This window comes from Gymnogyps californianus, chromosome 10 (genome assembly GCF_018139145.2).
Source record: "Gymnogyps californianus isolate 813 chromosome 10, ASM1813914v2, whole genome shotgun sequence".
In the NCBI taxonomy this organism is placed as follows: domain Eukaryota; kingdom Metazoa; phylum Chordata; class Aves; order Accipitriformes; family Cathartidae; genus Gymnogyps; species Gymnogyps californianus.
Window position 1 is genome coordinate 18,591,133 of NC_059480.1, and position 20,769 is coordinate 18,611,901.

Below are 20,769 nucleotides of genomic sequence, written 5' to 3' on the forward strand. Positions count from 1 at the left end.
TGCTGCTGAACTCTGGTTGTAGCTCCCAGTTCAGAGCCTGGAAGGTAACGTTGCAAGAGTTCTTCTTCATCACACCTGAGTCTTCATTTTAACCAAACTTTCCTTGATCTACTAAAACCCTGGCCCAGAGGAGCAGTTTCAGGGTATCATGGTGGATTTAGCTTTGGTTCCTCTGCTCTTAGATGCAGCTGAGGGACCCGTAAATGTCAGTGGAGGAACTAGCAGGAGTAACCAGATTAGCTTGTTGGCTGTGACAGCCAGGGACTGAGACATTTGCTACCTTCACCCAGCAGCATGTGAGGTTTTGCAGACCTCAGTGTGAACAGAGCTTATTCTCTCTTTTATACAATCTCAGCAGAGGAACTGTGATGTGAAACAAAGTCCTTTCTTACTAATCCAGCTCTGGAGAGTTGTCATATCCATCTCTGGGCTTTAAGGATATGATTCTTCCTTGCTTACAGCAATAGGTCCCGTGCCACCCATCCTTACCTGTTATGGTCTCATTGAAACTACCTCATCTATCCTCATCTGCCGTCTGTCTGTAAGTAGCTCCAGCTGGAGATAAACAGCCCTCTGTCACCACAGCCGTGCGCCCTCCTCCCTGACAGCAAGCATGCCGTTCAACACCCGCTCCTGTGCCACTTGGCTTTCTCTGTTGCGTGCCGAACACCGGTAGGATGTTTAGCCATTTCTTCTCAATCCCATTGCGTAAATGAGGCTAATTTCAGCCTGCCGTGATGTGTGGGCTCGCTGGAACGTGACTATAAATCCAGACCTGAACATTTTCTTGTAATGGACGGGGTGGTGAAATTGCATTGCTGCCTTTAACCTCAGGCTGTCCTTAGACCAAGCCAGACTCTTCACAACCCCTGCGCCAGTAAATCAAATAGCTTTTGAATCGATGCACATAAAAGTCAAGAGAGAGAAGTTACAGATGGAAAAGACCTATTGTACCTTGAGTCTGTCCCACTGCAGAGGGGGTAAGGCGCTCTCAGGAATTTACAGCACAGCTCCAAGCCTGCCCGCTGAGGCCAGGCAGGGTGAGAGTTGTGCCTGGGGGAGATGTGGGGTGGGGGGAGACTGCCTAAATTTCCTGCAGCTTTTCCACCCTGCTCATCTCTGCATTTCATTCCTTTGGCTTTATTTTTGGGAAAGAAAACTGTTGTTGATTGTATATTCAACAAACCCGATACGTTCATTCTCCTGCTCATTGTTTTTCACTCAGGGCTATGCCTGACTTTTCTTTAGAAGCATGTTTTTCTCACCTAATATTTAGTTTAAGATTGTAGGAGCTGGATATAAAACCTTCTGGGATGTTTTAATCTGCCAAGAGGCTGCTTGAAAACAGAAGTTATCCAGAGTATTTTGGTAGTCCCTTTTTAGAAAACATCACCCCCCAAATCCTATGTTGCCCATTTCCCTTTCATCTCCTTGCCAACTTTTATTGGTTGTTTTAGCCCCGATCTGCTGTCGGTGTCCCCCATACGTTGTTCCCCTCCCCCTAGGGTTTCCATGTCTTTGAAAGTCCTGGTAACAAGAAGGTTCATGTGTTGTGCTTTGCAATCATTTCAGACCAAGAATAATACAGCCAGAGCCAGCTGGATCCCTCACTCCGTATTGATACAACTATTCCCCTTAACCTGCCCACATTCAGTGCTACAACTGCAAATCTGAGGTTGAACCGGAGCAGTGATGGACAGTGCTGTGAGCCCTGCTCCACAGCCCTGCCTGGAAAGCAGCACCCCCAGCAGAGCATCCCACAGCCAGGGAGCAGCTGCATTTGGGTGTTGTCCTCTGGGGACCTTGCTAAGTTGAATGTGTTTTCCTGACACGGATCTTCTCAGAACCAGTGGTCCCGGTGGTCGCTCTAATTCCCTTGATCTGCAGCCAGTTTCTCCTGAGCAGTCCTCCTCTGGCAAGGCCCTTGCTGAAGGCTGGCCAGTACGGGTGATTGCTTCTCCTGGAGGTCTCTTCCTATGAGCCCAAACAACACTTATGAGCGTGGTTAAGAACTGGAACAGGGACCCAGAGGGCCTGTGAGATAGTTGACCTTGGAGATTGCTAGAACTCAACTGGAAAAGGCCAACCTGATCCAACCTGGAAGTTATCCTGCATTGAGCAGGAGGTTGGACCAGAGACCTGCAGCAAAAGAGGGCATTACTTAGCAAGTCACTGCCTGGCTTTCAGTTCATGAACATGAGGGGGTACATGTTGAGTTGTCGTGCCACCACAGCCTTTGGCTGCCAGGTTATTTAGTTTACTTTCCATGGTTTTGGTCTTTTAAACTTTTTTGGCTAGCTTTTGTTGTTGATCTCTTCATGAGCTTCTGCAGGCTCCTGCTTGTTTGTCCCTGGGTCACATTCTGGTTGGTAGATGGATGCTCTCCCCAGTCGTTGGCCATCTCAGAGTATGCTTCCAGTCTGGGATGTTCATCCCTTCTTCTTTATTTCCCCCTTGTCCATCAGTTTGTCTCCTGCTTTGGAAGTAATCAACTCTTCAATGCCAGGTAAGCTGGGAAAAAGCAAAGCCAAAGACTGAAGGCAGAAACACACATGGTGTGAATGTTTCCTCAGCTGGAATGTCTGGGAGAGCATTAGCTGGTGGGGAACGTGGTACCAGAAGGCTGGTTCTAGCAGTCTGTGACTCCCTACGGCACTATCAGTTCTCCGGGTGATTAACTGTTTGTTCCTCCCTTACTGAAACCTTGTCTCAGATTAAACCACCGTAATAGAAAGCTCAGGTTCTGGAGCGATCCCAAGTGTAGGTTAATATTTGCAAGCTATCAGCTTCAGGTTTTATCTCCATCCCTTGCCAGCACAGAGACAAAATCCTTTTAAAAATCCCTTTTGATCTTTCTGGTTCATGACGTGGCTTTAGTAAGACACTTTCCATATGAAACTGACAAACATCTTAATGGAAATGTAAGTTTTTCTCATCCTTTCAGGGACTGGTAACAGATGAGGAGCCCCCTATGTACAAGGGGCCATGGCTTTATAATGGAGCATAAGTGATGGACAGTATCTCTGCAAGATACTCGTGCTAGGAAATGTCAGAATGTTATTTCTGCCTCAATGGCTTAAGATCATCTGTTTACCTAATGGACTTACATTTGCATTTTGCAGGTGTTGTGTTAATATTAATGTGTTGTCTGAATTGTTAATATTCCTTCACTTCAGTGTTACATTAATGAAGGCTGCAGGGGATGGAAAAAAGACCTGGCTAATTAATTAAATGGGCAAAAAGCATCTTTAACTTTCCATCGTGCTGCCCTTTGCTTCCACCTAATGGGTCTTGGCATTTCTGGTCAGCAGCCATGTAACACATGCTGCTGTATGGAGCACTCAGCGATGGACTTGCTAATTTTTCTGACCCATAAATCACTTGCGTAAACTTTTAACGGCGAGGAAAAGTGCCTTTCATTCCTGCTTCCTCCTTTCAGTGGGAAATGCAGCCTGATAACAGGCGGTGCTGGCCTGATGTGTGGGGCCAGAGACTTTCCCGTCAGGAGAGGGGCTGTCTGCATTTCTTCAGGAATTCTTTCCATTCCCCTCTTAGCCAGAGTCTGGATGACATTAATATTATGTGTCTTGTCATAAGCTCTGCTTTCAGAGCCAGTGGCGTATCAGGCTGCACGTCTCAGGAACGTGGACTGCCAGTCCAGCTTTGGGCGCTGGTTGGGAGGTATCTCCCCTCTCCTCTGCATTGTCCCAGACCCAGCTTGGCTCTGGGCTCTTTTGCCCACTGGGAATTCCCACGGGCTGGAGAAAACTGTCTCGGGTCCCTGCTCTGGCCCCGGGCGGCTGGGCAGCACCCCTGCTTGGGAGCATCCTAACGCATTCCCAAAAGTAAGGCTTGCCAGCCCAGGCGGTGATTGCTCTCGTGAGACCCATTAGCTGAACACAGCATTGAGTGTGTGTATTAGTGGTCACTGCTTATCCCTCCCCTGCGGCTCTGTGGAGAGGGAGCAGGGCCCTGGCCATTAGCTCCCTCTGAGAGACGAGATCTCAGTGAGCCGGTGGCTCCCTGGAAAGACAAACCTGATCTGATATGGATCTGTGGGAAGCCAGGCTGGGATTCCCAGCTGCACGGCTCCTGGAGCTAAATGCAGGGATTGCAAACCCTTTCCAGTGCTGCTGTCATCTTCCCCACAGAGAAATGTTTAGGCAGGGTGAAGGGGTTGTGTTTTAAAGGAGGGGTTTTGAACAGCGCTGTCACTTTGGTGCTGACATCCAGCACGAGTGCGAAGGTCTGTACAGCAGCGCCAGGCAGCCCCGGCCACTGGAGGCATTTCTAGGAGGGGATTGATGTGGGGCTGTGTGCCCACACTGAGCGAGTGGCACTCTGCAGGCTTCTTTGGGGCCCGTGGAAAAAGGGGTTTCTTGACCGAGGAAAGCCATTCCTGGAGGGAGATCTTCCTCTGTCTGCAATGCTGAGGGTAAAGTCCTCTGCCCTGGGCTCACAAATGTGATAGTCCTGAGAAAATTGTGCAGAACGCTGGAGCTGGGGCTGAGGGAGCCTGCTGAAGTTGTGCCTCCATGTCCTGTGTGGCCCAGCACATGGGTGCAGGTCTAAGCTTTCATCCCTGGCCCATGGCAGCTGAAGACACTGTTTTAGCACAGAGGGGCACTTCAACTTCATGCCAGGAGTCTGAAGGTTGCCACCAATTTGCATGAAAAGGAGCAGACTGCAGTCATATTAACATTTAATGAAGAGGCGCAGCCCACAGACACTGCGTCCTCTGCGACGCTTGCTCTTCAGTTTGATGACGTTTCCTTTGCCGCTTGGATCAAGACGGGATGGAGGGTGGTGGGACAGGCGGGCGTTGACTTTATCCCTTCCATACGAATGACAGATGAGGTTGAAGAGCTCCAGGCCAGGCAGGGAGCGTTTGCCATCCATGCAGCCAAGTGCCAAATGGTGCCAGAGGCTCCGCGGCCGCTTGTGCCGTCTTCAGCACCCCGACGTCTGGCCTGACGTCATGCTGCCAGATTAAGTCAGCTCTTCTATGTAATGGGGCTGCAAAGTGGCATCGATAATTTCAAAGGAACTTAGGCAAATGGTTGAGGTCTTTCTAGCGGTCTAAATCCCTGTGTACAAACCCAGTACATCAGGCTTTAAGCAATTAATTCCTAATCATGCCAAATGCCTTCAGTAGCCCAGCTTTAGTATTGAGAGCTTAAAACAGTTTTCCACCGTACCGCAGTTAATTTGGATAAAGAGAGCGGTCTCATGGCATTTCCAGCCTCAAGGTGTGAGAGTGGCCAGTAAGTGACATTTGTATTCAGAAAACCCTCCCATGCATTTGTGTTGTAGGCATCTATTACTGGGAAGGCACCATAGCTAATAAAAAGGGCATTCATTATACCCTGGAAAGAGAGTTCATTAGAGGGAAAAGCCATTCTAGCTTAGTAAGAAATGAATCTAAAACTGCCTCAGAGCTGCTATTCTCATCAAGTTTCAATGTTAACAGTTTTAACCAAGAGCTAATTGAGCAATCTCAGAAAGTGGAGTAATTCCATTATTCAGCTATGCTTTGTTCAAGGCTACCGCTAGCTGCGAAAGGAGCACAAATGACTTTCATCAAGCCAGGAACCGCCAGCGTTCTTGCCTTTTACTACTTTTTCTTTCAAAAAAAAGTAGGGCTTTTGGGCTTTTGGCAACTGTCATTGGCAAAGGGAGCTCCACACCAACATTGCAAGGCTCATATATAACACTGCAATCCAATTTTTTGGATAACAGGGGATTTGATTTTCATAACTTGTCAAGCAGCAGTGCTGTTCCAGAGTGGATGGCTGAAGACACTCCTGTTCGTTGGAAAGGCAGAGTGTCACCAGGAAGACAGTACACAATTCTTGCAGGATTTTGCATGGAAAAGAGCCATCGCAAGCGCCGGTCCAGCTACTCGCCAAAGAGCATGATTCTGTCATTGGCTGCGCTCTCAGGAGATGCGGGATTAGCTAATGTTGCTTTTAGAAGAGCTTTTATAGAAACCTCTCAAGTTCCTTTGCTTCATGGAAGAGCTGTAATCAAAAATAAACGTACATGATTTAAAGAAAAGAAGAAAAAGTCATACCACATCCAGCGTCTTTGGACTTAACGCTTTGGAGAGAGTTTGTTGGTTGAACTGTGGTGCTGTTTCTTTACTGTTTTCCTTCAGCTGATACTGCTGCTGCTGTTGGACATGCACAGGACTGTTTGCAGCCTTTTGTGGAAGGTGACTTTCTCTTGGTGAATGCAGCAGGATTTAGAGTCCCATTCCCAGGAGGTGGCTGTAGATCTCTTGTTTGTTATGAAATCGCGCTGCAGCAATAATCCCCTTCAAGCCAGCAGAGAGCAAGGGCTCTCAGCAATGTACTGCCCTTAGCAATGGGACATATATCCATCAGTGTCTTTAGAGCCCTCTCAGACACGCACAAACAGATCAGGCCTTTCTTTTCTCAGCACTAGCCTCCCATGGCACTGTTTGCTTCAAACACAAACCAAGTGTGATGCTTTCAAAGCTATGCTGTTGTAACCCTATTTGGACCCAGCGTGGAGCTGGACACCTGAGGCAGACATGTAGCTATGGGTTGAGAAACCAGAGGCCTTGACTGCTGGTTGAAGCACAAACCCATGCTGAGCCGGGATAGTAAACCCATCTGGAGATGGCAAGGAGTTTGAACAGCAAAAGCCTTGTTTGCTGTGCAGGAGGGAGCAAGTGCTGTGAGGAGGAGGCAAGGGGGAGAGGAGCAGATGGGGTTTTGTAACGGAATAGGGGAAAGAAGTTTGGTAACCTTTACAGAAATTATTTGGTCACATCTGGCTCAAGTCTGAGATGCTGGAAAGATGCTGAGATTTACCTGGTGGCAGCTCACCCAACCAGAGGGACCACCATTGGAAGTGGGGCTCAGACTCCAGCTCAGGACAGTTCAGCTCTGTCCCTTTGGGAGCAGGTTTCCACAATGAGCTATGCATGAAGAAAGGACCAACTTCTCCAGCCTGTCAAAAGCAAAAAAATCCCTGCCATGGGAGAGCTATGCAGTGTTTGGGGTTTATCTCTGAGTCCACGCCTCAGCTGTGAGAACACTTCCAACGCCTGGATACAGCCAGTGGTTACATCTTGCAGGAGGGGATGGAGGTGAAGAAGACAGCATGGGGGAAGAGCCGTGCTCGTCTGTTCAGCCCTACCTCGCTACCGTTTTCTCTGAAGCCTACGAGTCTGTTACACTGGTGGAACAGCAGATGTTTCAGTGTCGCTTCACTTTAACCAAGCTGCCTGCCTCCTTCCTGCATTTACTAGATTGCAAACAAAGTACTCCTTGTCTCTCCCTTGCAGTGAACCTTCCTTAGCTAATGTCATTTGTCAAGTTAATCAGGGAGAGTGGGCCCTTCGATGGCTGCTGTGTAGCCTGGCTGCATTGCCATGGAGACAAGCAGCCAAACAGGCATTTTACTTGCCCTGCTTCGCTCTGCAGAGATTTGGCATGAGACACCAATATTTTATTTGCCGTCAACCAACCAACTTGCTGAGGATATGAGTAGTTTTTCAAGGTTGCTATCAAGAGATTGGGAAGGGCCTAGCTAACCTTTTACGGAGCAAATAGTAATGCTGCTACTAAAGCAATTCCAGGGTCTGAATGTGCAGCTCCTCTTCCCACGTCCCCTGAATGTTTGACTCTGGTAGGGGCTGTGTGAGAGGAGTTACAGCCCAGTAGCTTGCGTTCGGGGCTGCCATCGAGATGCCATCAGTCCTCTTCAGCTGGGTGGTTTCGTAGGTGGCTGTTTGCCTACAGGAGCTGTGACCATCATTTAAGATACTTTGAAAAGCACCAAGTCCTGTGTTTAAGAGCATCTCAGGAGCCTGAAATCTCCCCGGCAGTCGATGGGATTTAGGAGCTGGCGTGCCTCCATCACATTTGAAACTCAGAGGCCAGTGCTTTTGAAAACCATACACTCCAGCTGACCTCTTGCACAAGGCAGGCTACAGAGTTTCACCCACTAACTCCCGCACCAAGCCTGTAATTCATAAGCAAAATCTGGGTATTGAAAGAGCCGGCAGAAGATGCTTACACATGTTACAGAGCTCACAAGCCGTCCCTCCCCTCCCTCTCCTCCCTCTCGCATGTGCACATGTTAAATGATGCATTGAACAGGTTTGGAAACGCTCCCTCCTGCAGCCCCAGTGAGCAGGACAGCCGGGATCTGCAGGCACCTACGGGAGGGACAGCCACCTGCTAACCCCCAGCCCTCGCCACGGGACAGCAGAGGAAACCTCACATCAGCACAGAAAGGGCAAAAGTTCAGATCAGATTGTTTATGGGATTTTATGGAGCCAGGAGCCAAGGATAGCTCAGCTAATCCAGAGGAAACTGTAGCAGTGGCGTTAGAATGCGTTTCACATGGGATTCATTCAGCGCGCATTCAGATGGACCAGTCTTTCTGTCTCCATTTTTTTAGCCATGAAATGTTTTTCTTTGCACTCCCATCTGCTAGCCGCACCAAGCCAAACTCCAAGCTAGGCTGTTTTAAGAAAAAAGAAAAAAAAAAAAACCCTCTTGTCGTTTGACCTGCCGATGAGTTAGCAGGGCTTCAGCGCGGCTCCCAGTAACACCAGTGCCAGGCGCTGGTCTGGCCCTCAGCCGCTGCCAGCCGGCCTCCGCTCCCGCCTGCCTCAGCATCCATTGCTTTTTTCCAAGCCGTGGCGTAGCGCTTGCCGAGTCGAAGCCCTGGTGAGGACGCTAGCTAAAAGTGCCACTAAAAGGCCTCGTGGGGAGGGCAGGAAGGCAGCAGCTTTGCTATGCCCTCCTGCTCCTCAGCATCTGAAACCATGCCAGCTTCATGGGCTGTCCCAGCCCTGGCTCGTCCTCCTGAGTCTCCAACGTCCCATGCAGTCTCAGCATGAGCCCCTCTTGGGAATATGGTTTTCCTTTTAGGTGCAGTGAGACTGCCACATTAAGCTGTTTGTTGCAGATCTTGGCTCCCTCCTCGTGTCCTGAGCCACAGACCCCGTTGCTCTGCTGGAAGAGGTGACCTGGCTTAACTCCGGGCAGAGGTGCCAGCTCCTTTGCTGTCCCCAGCCCATTCCCTCTGACCCTGGCAGGCTCTCACATGCTCCAGATTAGCCCAGCTGTGACCTGTCCCTTCCAGAAGCTGCTTTCCTCTCCCTGGGGACTAAATCCTGATGTTTAAAACAAATCTGTCTAGGAGTTAGCATGGAGCAGCCCCACACTGTTCATCGCTTTCATGCTTGCAGGGCTGCTGCAATGAGGTACATGCGGGGAGTAGCTCTATCACCCCCAGGTGATCCGGAGCTGGGAAGGACCCTCCATCCCTGCAGGGTGTTTTGGCATCAACCCACAGGGCATTGCAGCCTTCCCAGGGCACTGTGGTTTGTTAACCTGAGCAGACACACCAATCCATTGGTTCCTGGGGCTTCTCTTCCCCCCGGATACAGGGCAGTGTCCGACCTCGTCCATGTTATCCGTTCCTTGAAAGCTCAAACTGCAGCCGCATCTCCCAAAGCCTGCCCCTGCCTTTGGGTGAGCGAGCAAGACGAGTAGCTTTTCAATTCTGAGTATCTACGGTCACATCCTGCACACCCTGTCATGGGTGCAAAACTCCTGGGTGCTTCCTGATAAGATTTTCCTGCCCATGCAGTCAATCCAGCCATGTGCCGGGTACCTCTTCTTGATGGGGGCTGTCTTTGATGCTGTCTGGGGGCTGGTGCTCCACATGTGGACATGTTGAAGAGAGAGAGGATGGGATTTTGCAGATCAAAGCAGGAAGTATGTGCTGTTAGTTTTCCTTCGGGTTTAAAAGCATCCCTTGCAGGAGGGTGCTTAGATGTTAGCTTCAATTCAGTACTACCTACAATATCAGAACAAGGATATCTCCAGGAAAATGTAAAAGCCCAAGCCCCAAACTGATAAAACAAAATGCAGAACTTAATAATCAGGTGGAAATTGCATCCAGCCCGAAGTGTTGCTGGAGGTAAGAGGTGAAGGCTTCACACTCTAGTGCTCAACAGGAGCAAGAATGGCAGGGGCTGCTTGAGCACTCGCTTACAGTGTTCATCTCTAGGACATGAGATAAGCACGTTGTGCCTGTGACAAAGAGGAGATGCCGTTCACGTGTCTTTATTGCTTTGTCTTTAAAAATGGGTTTGCACCTCACTCCGTAGAGGCCACATTTCAAGGGAGGCACAGGGACTCCATGGCCAACCTTTGCTCACGTGTGCATCTGTGTAGCTGGGGCTAGCGCTGGAAACGTCTCCTTTTTCTTTGCACCAAAGCCCACAGGAAGGAGGGGCCCTTCCGTTTGCAGCCCACGCTGTTTGCTGGGCCTTGCTACGAGCTGGCTCGGGCAGAAAGGGCTTCCCAGGTACAAGCGTGGGCTGGCACAGCCTCGCACATGTCCTCAGGCCACCGTTCCCCACGTTCTATCTGCAAGCACGGCAGCTGGGTGAGAGCTGGTGGGTCCACCCACACCCAGGAGATGGGGATGGCCGTGCCATAACCCACTGGGCTACTTGCTGCCTTGCTTCCCACCCCTGGGTGCTGCGCAGCCGGGGTGCCCCACACCCTTGGGCCATGCTGTCCCACAGCCCCCCAGTGCCGGTTGCCATAGAGGGACCGCTGTTGCCATCTGCTGGCTTAGCTGCACAGGATCAGCAAGAGCTTGGCTCAGCCCTCTTGGAAGTCGCCTCTCACGAGTGTGTACTGACCCTGCTCCCACGCCGGGCTGCGGGCGCATTGCCCACCCCTGACCCAGCCCTTGGCCTTCTGGTAGCATCTGCCCATTGGTGTTTTAGGGGACGGGATGGGTAGCCCATTCCCACTTAGGCTGTGCTGCACCCCCCCCTCCCCCTCCTTCCCACACTGCCCAGTGTCCCTCCTGCCCTCCCTGTGGGATCTGAAGTATTGGCCTCTGGCACAACACGCTCTGGGAGAACCCACAAGGCTCTTATTAAGGGAGCTCCTTCCCATTAAAGATGAACGTTTCCACTGCTGATTATCACCGTCAGGTGCTTATTCCTCCTCTGGGCTTGTCTTTATTTCCTTTCTCTTTTGAGTTCTTGGCAAGTACTCCCAGACTGGGAATGTATTGCTGCTGTAGCCAGTACCCCAGCAGCACAGCACCCTGCACATCTCACCTGGCCAGTCCCTGCAGCGATGCCAGGGCCGGGAGCTGCAGGACCACCAGCTCCAGCCCTGGTCCCCCAGTCAGCCCTGCAAAATTGCTGCTTTGCCTGCAGGAGCAATAGGGCTGAGCCGGCATAATCAGTGACAGCTCGTTCGGGCATTGCTCGGAGGATGAGGTTACTTCTGTAAATCTATTATCTTTTTTGGCAATTAGCACCAGTTTTAGGAGCCCTGGGAATACATGCAGCAAATAGCAGGAAGCCCAGTTAAGCACATCTCTGCTTATCTAAGCCCAGTTAAACAAGTCTCCTGTGGCACAGCCCTACAGCTGGTAGCACAACCCATAAATGCTCCAAAGATGATCTCTAGCACTGGGATTGCTTTTCTTTGCAGTGTGTAGCCCCAGAGATTTCCATTCAATACTTGGGCATTCACAGGTGGAAGGTGGGGGGCTCACCCCAGCCTGGGATACCCCCAGCAGTCTGCAGGTTGCATGGAGGAGCCCCCAGAGTCCTTGCATCGCCTGGATGCCGGAGGCAGCCCCGCAGCGAGCTGCGCTGGTGGCTTGCCGTGCCCAGGGGCCGCGCTGCATCTTGCTCTGGGTGGAAGCCCGGTGTGAGGCAGGGCTCGGTGGCTGGGCTTGACCACACATGTCGAGCTCAGGATGGGGGAGCAAGCGAGACGCTGTTTTCTCTGGCCCGGGAAGACAGCGATGTGTGTTTGTTTTCCGTGCTATCTCTCGCACAGCGTTTGTTTTGCTTGTCGAGCGTTTCAGGAGATAAAATGACCTAAAGGGAGATTATTTTATCCTAATTTAAGCTGTCAATTTATCACTGACTTCTGCCTGTCTGCGCCAGCAGGACGGCTTGCTCTGAGTCCCCAGGGAAACCTCAGCTAGAAAGTGAGAATTTGGGGGGGGATTTGCTGCAGTCTCACATCTAATCTGTGCTTATAACAGCAACTACAAGCTGCTCCCCTGTCCCCCTGTGTCGTATTAGTTCCCATCACTATGGACTGGCTTAGCTTCCTGGGGGACTCCCCTCTCTAACTGGGGCCCGGGGTTGTTTTTCTCGTGCTGCAGGCTGGTGGAAGAATTCATGCTGCTTGCAAACATGGCCGTGGCCCATCAGATCTACCGCACCTTCCCCAAGCAGGCCCTGCTTCGCCGCCACCCCCCACCCCAAACCAAGCTGCTGAAAGACCTCATGGAGTTTTGCAACCAAGTCGGCCTCGACATTGACTTCAGCAGCGCGGGGACCCTGCACGTGAGTGCACTGACCGGGCGGGGAGCAGGGCCGTGGGGGCAAAGGGTGGGCAGCTACGTGGTGGCGTGTTTGCAGCAGCATGTGGTTTATTCCCTGTCCCCCTCTGTCCAAGCAGAGCTGACAACTATCCCATGCCAAAACAAAACACCTCCCTCACTTGCTCTTGACCCCACCAGCACTGGGCAAGGGTGGCCCAGCTTGTCCCGCTCAGCCATGTTGTGCACAGAGCTTAGAGCAGGGCAGGGAGGACCTTGCAAGTGACCCCAGCGCTGCCCTCTCTGCAATGGGAAGGATGTTTCAGTGCAGGAGCACTCACTGGGACACCCAGATTTCCTTTCTCTGCCTTCTCTCGGCGGGTCCTGGGCAGGGCATTTGCTCTGTACCACAGGAAAAGTAGCTCTGCAAGGGGGTGTTTCTGTCTGGGCTGCTGAAGGTCTCAGGGAGGGCAGGGTGGGGAGCGGGGTGACTGGGAAGGACTGGAGAGCGGTGCTGGGAAAGGTCACATGCAGCCAGCGCGGGAGGTATCCGACTGATCCTCCACTGAGCGTGTCCTGAGGCTGAACTCCAACTGAACAGCACAGCGCAGGTTCCAGGATTTTCTTTACTCGCCGCAACTGGACTGTGGATAATCCTCTGTTAATCCCATCCCCGCTGGCCTCCTGCAGCCCCTCCGTCAGCTGGGACTGCTTTCCTCGCTTGCTGGCTGCGCCGAGGCTATGTCAGCAGACACAGGGCTGTGCACTCAGCTCCTCTCCTGCACTTTGAACCCTCTAGCCCTTCCTCGCCACTAGCCCCAGGCAGTGACCTCCCGTATCCATGTCTCCCCACAGTCCCATTAGTCCGTGCGCTGAAGCTCTCAGTAGCTGGATGGGAGCCAGGAACAGGTCAGGAGAGGGGCTGCGGGCACTCTCGCACGCTGCACGACTGGGGACGGAGCCAGCGGTCCCTGTGCCCCGGGTGCTCCCTGCCATTGACCCCAGGGGGTGGGTCAGTGCTCAGAAGGACTGTGTGTGCAGTCCTGTCGGGGCTGCTGGGATCAGAGCAAAGCCCAATTTCACGTGCACTTTTTGGCTTACAAGGGGATTTGCAGGGAAAGGAGGAATTCGGCTTTGACAAGCTGCTGTTCGCCCCAGTAAGGTCTGCCTGGGTCCCCCTACCACCATAGGTTGCCAGCACTGAATGCTCTCTCTTTTCTCCTCCAGAAAAGCTTAAATGAAACATTTGGTGCTGACAAATACTCCGAAGCCAGGAAAGAAGTGCTGACCAACATGTTCTCCAGGCCCATGCAGGTGAGAACAGCACTGTGCTGTCAGACATGTCTGGCTGTAGCTGTCTGCTGTCTGCTCCGTCTTCAACCTTCGCCCCTTCTGCGTTACTGTAGCTGGTTGTTAGGTAGAGGGAGAGTGAATGGACACTGAACATGGTGCTGTGGGGCTGCCAGCAGCTTCCCCCAGTGCCTCCAGCGCCATGCAGCTGGCAGTGGGGGTATCCCCTGGGCTTCACTGGATGGCAGGGTCAGGCTGAGTCTTTTCTCGCCCCCCATAGTGTCCCTGTTATGACTGGTTGGGATGTTTCACCCTTGAAGTTGCATGTGGGATGTTAGCAGACTCAGAAGGACCCAGCCTGCTCTGTGAAGAGCTGGTGGTGGGCTCCACGGTTCATGTTTTTGACATTTCTTCACATCATAGTATCCCAACGGGTCCAAAGAAGGAATCAAGAGTGAGGATGATGTAGGGGTGTGGAACTGGCCGTAAGAACAGTCTGGTACCCAGACACATGCTCTTAGAAGGCAGGAAGCTCTGGAAACCCTTTGGTCTTCCTCCAGACCAAGAGACCTTCTTCAAAGGTCTGTGTGATGGAGGCTTGTGCTGCTCACACTGATTGTCGTGTTTGGTGCGTCTGCAGCTCAGGACACTTATTCGGGTGCTTATCACCATCAAAAAAAAGTTTTTGTGAAGCATCTGCCTTTCTACATTTGCAGCTGGGCATAGCACAGCCTCTTCTGAGGGAAGCCCTACCCCACAGGGAGAAGGGGCACGTTCCTGAAATGGTCTCTCTGCTGTGGCCTGCTTATCGCTGCAGGAATTAATCATCTTCCCAACATCACTCATTTGACTGTCACTCTTCTAATTAGCTTATTTGCTCCATTTACTCATTAGCAGTTGCCTGAAGTCCTGCTGTACTTTAGTGACTTAATGCTTGCTTGCGAGTGGGATCAGGGACTGAAGCCGTTTAGTAAATCACCCCCTTGTGTATGTGTCCAGCTCGGGAGTGCTCCTTTGTAGAGTGCAGGGAATGTCCTCTGGAGCTGGCTGTGTTGTCCCAGATCCTGTGTCCTGCTTTGGCTTGTCCTAGTCCCTTCTGTCACATCTTCCTTTTCTGGTGGAAGGTGCACTGGTGACATGAATTCCTTGGGGTCCCTCTCTGGTCCTGCTGACTGTGGCACAAGCCTGGGCTTTGCCAGCAGCAGCACATGGAGCAAGCCTGGCTACTGGCCAGGAGGGATGAGCAAGGAGAAGGCAGCTCGGTTCTGCAGTGGCACCAAGGAGGAGATGAGCTTTTTGGGAACCACTGACTTGCTGAGATTTTGCCTCTGTGGTCTCCTGATTCTGTGGTCGGAGAGGTGGTGGGTGTGCTTTGAGATACCTCCCAGTGGCTCTTGTTAAGATTTAGCCCTGTGAATATGTTAGATCCGTATGCAAAAGAGGTATCAAGGTTTTGGGGATGAAGTCTTCTGCGGAGTAGATAAAGACAGAGAGTTTGGGGAAGAAGAAAGAGGAACTTTTAAAGGAGTTATTGCACGAGACATGATTTTGGCAGGAACTAGACTCATTTTGTCGTCAGAAGACCAAGGTGCCTGTGTGTTGAGGTGTGCCGTGCAATCCACTCGCGCCTGGCAAACCTGCTGTCTGGCACACTCCCATAACAGGCAAAACCCAGTTTACAGCTGAGCCCGTCAGCCCTGCAGGGCAGCCTCTGTCTGGATGGCGAGCAGTGTTCCTGTCTGCCGGCGTTCCCGTCTGCTGGTGTTCCCCAGCAGGATGGTACTGCCACGCGTGATGGAGTGCTCTCATTATTGGAAGTGGTGCATGAGCCAGAAGAAGCAGAAATCTGTCTTGATCCTAGGATGAGCTTATGCAGTTGGTCATTTGCTGAACTGCTGTTTAGTTTGTACATGGAGTTTCAGACTTGCCCAAAGCCATCAGCCAGGTGAGCAGACACTCCCCCCCCATCTCCAGGGCTGCTTTCCAGTCTGACCCAGGATGTGCTCACAGTGCTGGATCCATATGACCTCCAGTCCATAAGGAAGGACCGCGGTGCTGCGGGGGCGAGAGACATCAGCGTTGCTCTCTGCGGTCTCTGGTCCCTGACCACACTCACTGTGGGGTGGACTCACAGCTCCCCAAAATCCTGAGCAGTTCAGATTCCCACCATTGTTCCTACTGCTAAACGCAGAGGATGGGTGGTTTAAAGCCATGTCAGGGCCCCTCGGAAAGGGCAGACAGCTAGTGGGTGGAAGGACCTTTCCCTAGGAGGAGGATTTTTTGCTGTCTGCCACCAGTATTAGAACAGATGGAAGAATCGGCCCCATCCTGCCCATGTTCCTGGATGTTGCGGTCCCTCATGGGGGAGAGGACAGATCTGAGCGTTGGCAGCTGCAGAGCACAGCCACGCAGGGGCCCGTGCCGGTGTTGAGAGCTGGGCCATCGCTCTGACAGGTGGCGTGGTGAGACCGTCTGGTCAGGGCACTGAGGAGTCACCCGTATCCCTGCACACATCTCAGCTCCCAGTGATAAAGCTGGTGTTTCAGGGACAAGGCTGCAGTTAAATCAGCCAAAACAAGCTGCCCACAGGTTTAACCCATGGTCGCGCCAAGCCTGCGTCTTCCATCTTTGCTGCATGCTGGTGGTCAAGACATCAGCTTCTTGGAGGAGGAGGGAGATGGGAAGCAACTGGCAATGCATGTGTCTGGGGGAGCGCCTGCATTGCCATGCCAGGAGCCTTGTAACAGATGAAGGAGCAGCGGCATACCATTTTTCAGGGGCTCAGTCACTCGGGCATTCAATCTGTCTGTGACAGCAAAGCTGCCCCTGGTTGGCTGGGGCTGATTTATTTCCAGGCTCCTCGCGGTTCTCCGGGGATTGTGGCAAACCCTGGGGATTTGAGACCACTTGTGAGTCAGATCTGTTAATGAGAAAATATCTGCTTTATGCCAGGCTGATGTCACTGGGTAGCGCTGTCATGGTGGCAAGGACCAGTATCAGATACGTGTCGGACTGGGCTCCCCGCAGTGTGTAACCTTACCACAGCCCAGAGGAGTATTTTTGCTATGATACCCAAGCTGATGCCAACCTCAGTGAGGGTCATGAGCTGCCAAAAGGGTGTCAGAAATGGTGCTGGACCCAGCAGTGGCTGGGTTTGGCCAGCACATCCATCAGGAAGAAGTGCCCCAGACAACAGCAAGCAGTGTGGGACCTTCAGCATCTTTTCTAACTTGAAACAAGGCAGGGGTTGCCCTGCACTGCTGGGCATAGGGAAGGGATGAGCCCTTTCCAGTGGCTTTCTCGTAGCAGGCATTTTGACCTGTGCTCTGCTCTCTACCTACCTGGCATTGCAGGCACCTTCCTCCCTTCTGCCCAGGAGCCTGGCATAAGTGCCTATAAACCCTCTGTAATTTCATGCTGTCTGTCTGCACAAGGGCACTCATCTCCTCCCGCAGCAGCCTCCAGTGCTCAGCGTGTCTCCCTGCCCGACCACGCAGAGCCTTGTTCAGTGGGAGCCGAGCTAATTGAGTGGAGACCGTACTTCATGGAGTCCATCAGAAACAATTTAATTCTGGGTTGTGGAAATTGGCAGCCGCCACAGCTCCTATCCCAGCTCTTGGGTCTCATAATAAGGCTGGGACTGATGCTGCTTTTTTTAACCTGCTCTGTTTACTTGCCCGGATCAGTGCGTTGCTGCTCAGCAGGAGCTGGCTGTGCCGCTGGGCTGGAGAGCAGAGGATACAGCTGCCCAAACCGTGGATCCCAGGACGGCTCTGTAATCAGAGCTGGCTACTCCTGTTTTTTTTAAATCACTTGCTCTTATTTTCAAATGGGTTCATTCAATCGCCCCTGTGCCGTGACCCTGCCACAACCCCCCTGACCCACACAGCCTCCCCTCCCCGCCTGGGCTCGGCCCCTGTTGTTTTCCCAGCCCCAAGGGCTGGTGTTTCACAGATGTAAAAATAAAAGCTGTAACAAGGGGGATAACAGGGGCGGCGCAGCCGGGAGAGGTTCCCACTGAAGAGGCTGCTGGGCAGCACGGTGCTGCTGCGGCACCAGGGTTGGTTTAGACGGGCAGTTCAGCCGCTCGGCTTCCCAGCTGTCATCGTGGGATGGAGCAGTGGGGATCACAGTGGGGCTGTCTCCTCCTCCTCAGTGAACGGAGGAGCCACTCATCCCAGCCCCCAGTGCTCTCCAAGCAGGCGCAGTGGGTGTGCAGGGCCTGCAGCCGGACCCAGAACCAAAGAGCCTGGCACGGGAGCCGCTCTGCGAGACCCCTTGTTGGCAGGGCATCCACAGTGGGCACGGGACAGGCTGGGCTCTCCCCTGGAAGATGGGGGGATGACAAATGAGCCCCAGGACCTGAGCAGAAGCGGGAGACTGCTTAAACCCATGTGTGACATGAAAGTTGATGCAATCCTTGGGGCCAGGCAGGGTCAGCTGGCAGCCAGCAGCTCCTTGCAGTGGCTTTGCCCTCTGTGCTGTGCTCAGTTCCTGCAGCACCCACCTTCTCCCTGCGCAGCCCGAACAGAGCAGCAGGTGAAGGACCATCGGCTGCTGGAGCTCTGTCTCGCAGACACAGACACCTCCAGCCTCGTGCAGGGTCCTGCCACCATCCTTGCTCGCACCCTTCCCTCGCTTCTCACCCCTTTCAGATGGCTCTCTACTTCTGCACTGGTGTCCTGGAGGACGAGACCCTCTTTCGCCACTACGCCCTGAACGTGCCCTTCTACACACACTTCACCTCGCCCATCCGCCGCTACGCGGACGTCATCGTGCACCGTCTCCTCTCTGCCTCGCTCGGTGGGTGCCGCCCGGCTGCTTGTGGAGCAGCTCTGGGTGCTGCAAGGGGAGGGGGTCACTGTGTCCGGCACAGGCAGGACTCCCGGGTTCCTGCCTTGCCTGCCACGGGTGCTGGGTGCTTGGAGTCTGCGTCCCACGGGGCAGCTCCCTGGCACGTGGGTGCCCTCAAATAACAGGGACATGGAGGTGACCTGGTCCAGGGTGCCATGGCATGGCTCTGGAGCAGGAGGGAGCATGGGCACGTCATTGTCACTTGTCCCCTTCCTAGGTGCCAGCTCCCGCATCAAGATGGAGAAAGAGGCCATCCAGAGACAGGCAGATCACTGCAACGACCGGAAGATGGCTTCCAAGAGGGTGCAGGAGCTCAGTGCTGACCTCTTCTTCGCCATCTTCGTCAGGGTAAGAGCCAAGACTATCTTCCCCCAAGGTATCTCTGGATTTCCCCATGAAGGCTCAGCCTTTATGCCACTGGGCAGAAGGCTGTGTGGCTGCCCAGCTGGCCTTGGGGAAGGTGAACAGCGAGGGGATGTGCTGAGCAACCACCACCACCAGAGCTCCAGGACCTGGAGACACTGGCTCCCCTTGGGGACGGCTGGATGGGGGATGCCAGTGTAGTGACAGCCCTGTCTCTTGGCAGGAGTGTGGTCCTCTGGAGTCAGAGGCCATGGTGATGGGTGTCCTGAATGAGGCCTTTGATGTCCTGGTGCTGAAGTTTGGAGTCCAGAAGCGCATCTACTGCAATGTAAGTACCTCACCAGTGTGAGATAGTGCCGACACTGCCTCACCAGAGAGGGCTGCAGCAGCCTGGCGTCATCGGAGACAGTGGCTGTCCTGGTGCCCATCTGTGCCAGCACTGCAGCTGGCAGAGCTGTGCCCGAGCTGGGCTAGCCGGAGGGGAGGGAGCCTTCATGGGGTTTCCCCTCCATCCCTTGGCCCCGGGCAGGCACAAGGGGCTGGGAGAGTCTGGAGCAGCCCAGTCTCTGAGGACCAGCTTCTCCCTGCAATGTGCTGGGGGTGATCTAGTCTAGGTAAAAGGGAATAAAGACAGATTCAGGGGGACAGAGATCAACACAGAGCTGAAGCGAGGAAAGGGAGCAAGGCTGGGTTTCATTTCATTTAATCAGACGGTATATCTGGGGCTGTGACAGCATCACTGTAGGCCAGCACCTGCGGTTAGTGACAGCATCTTCTCTTAATAACCTGGTTATATGGCTGGCAATGACATCTTTAAACAGGACATATAGTGTGATATATGGGCTGTTTGTGTATCACAGCAGCCCCTGATTTACGCGCTAGGCTCAGGCTCACGAGCTGCTGCATCCCGGTTGTTAAAGAGCTGCAGAGGCAGTGTGCTGGGCAAAAGCAGCGTCGTCCCGATCCACAGGCAAAGTGGAGGGGGAGAGCTAAGTGGGCGGATGTTGTCGGGGCCACAGGCTGTTCCCAGCACTCTCCCTGCCTGCAGGCGCTGCCCTTGCTGGGCTTCCACTTCCAGAAGGTGGGGAGGAAACCGGAGCTGACACTCATGTGGGAACCGGAGAAGCCGGAGCAGGAATCTGTGCCCCAGGTAAGACCCCCCAGTGCGGGACGGGCTCACAACACCATGGGGCTGGCGTGGAGGCTGTGTGCAACATGTGGATCCCGTGGTCTCCGCAGGGACAGGTCCGGGCGGCAGGACTACCTCACAGGCTGTCGGGTCCTGCTGTCCCTCTGTGCACCCTCCCCAGCGAGCCCAACCTCAGCCTCAACCTCCTCTGCCATCCAGCCCCGCTCCATCCCATCACCGCCCCCACATCTGACCCCTCCATGGCCTTCAGACTCTGCCCTGCCTGCTGTGTGCCCTGCCTCCCAATTCAGTTTCCTCCAGGAATTGAATTAACATGCTGTTTACTTCCTTCTTCCAGATCATCAATTAAGATGTTAAGATCAGGCCTAAGGCAGCGCCTGTCTAGACTCTTCCCCTCATCCTGGCATTCCTTGCCCCCTCACTGGCACGGCCCTTCCTTCGGGTTTCCATCCCTGTGACAGAGTTGAGACCCAATTAGGAGGAATTTTTTAAGTCGGACTTCCTGAGATGCAGCGTCAAATGGTTTAACAGCATCTAGAAATCTCTCTCTTGTGTCCCTGTCATCTATTAACTTGGTAACTCAATCAAAGGGAGCAATCGCATTTGTCTGGCTTGATTAAGTGGTGCTTCTTTGCCAACTTTTGTCTGGCGTCGCTGTAAAATCACAGCTCTGTTGACTGCTGTGATCCCTGCCTGCTGCCTGGCGGGGACAGGAGGACTGAATCCCAGCCTCTCCTTGCACCGCTCCGGGG

The 20,769-nt window shown here is 53.1% G+C and overlaps 1 protein-coding gene across 2 annotated transcripts in view; it reads left to right on the forward strand.

Moving 5' to 3' along the window:
* Positions 1–20,769, forward strand: part of DIS3L2 (DIS3 like 3'-5' exoribonuclease 2) — a 194,085-nt gene that overhangs the window by 170,700 nt on the left and 2,616 nt on the right. The window contains exons 16-21 of one of the 2 annotated variants that reach the window (XM_050902202.1): positions 12,202–12,385; positions 13,588–13,674; positions 18,306–18,453; positions 18,722–18,852; positions 19,091–19,195; positions 19,916–20,017. In XM_050902202.1, the coding sequence (XP_050758159.1) occupies positions 12,202–12,385; positions 13,588–13,674; positions 18,306–18,453; positions 18,722–18,852; positions 19,091–19,195; positions 19,916–20,017 (757 nt within the window). Of the gene's footprint in view, positions 1–12,201; positions 12,386–13,587; positions 13,675–18,305; positions 18,454–18,721; positions 18,853–19,090; positions 19,196–19,915; positions 20,018–20,769 lie in introns of those variants that run through there. The other variant, XM_050902203.1, reaches the window with a different exon arrangement.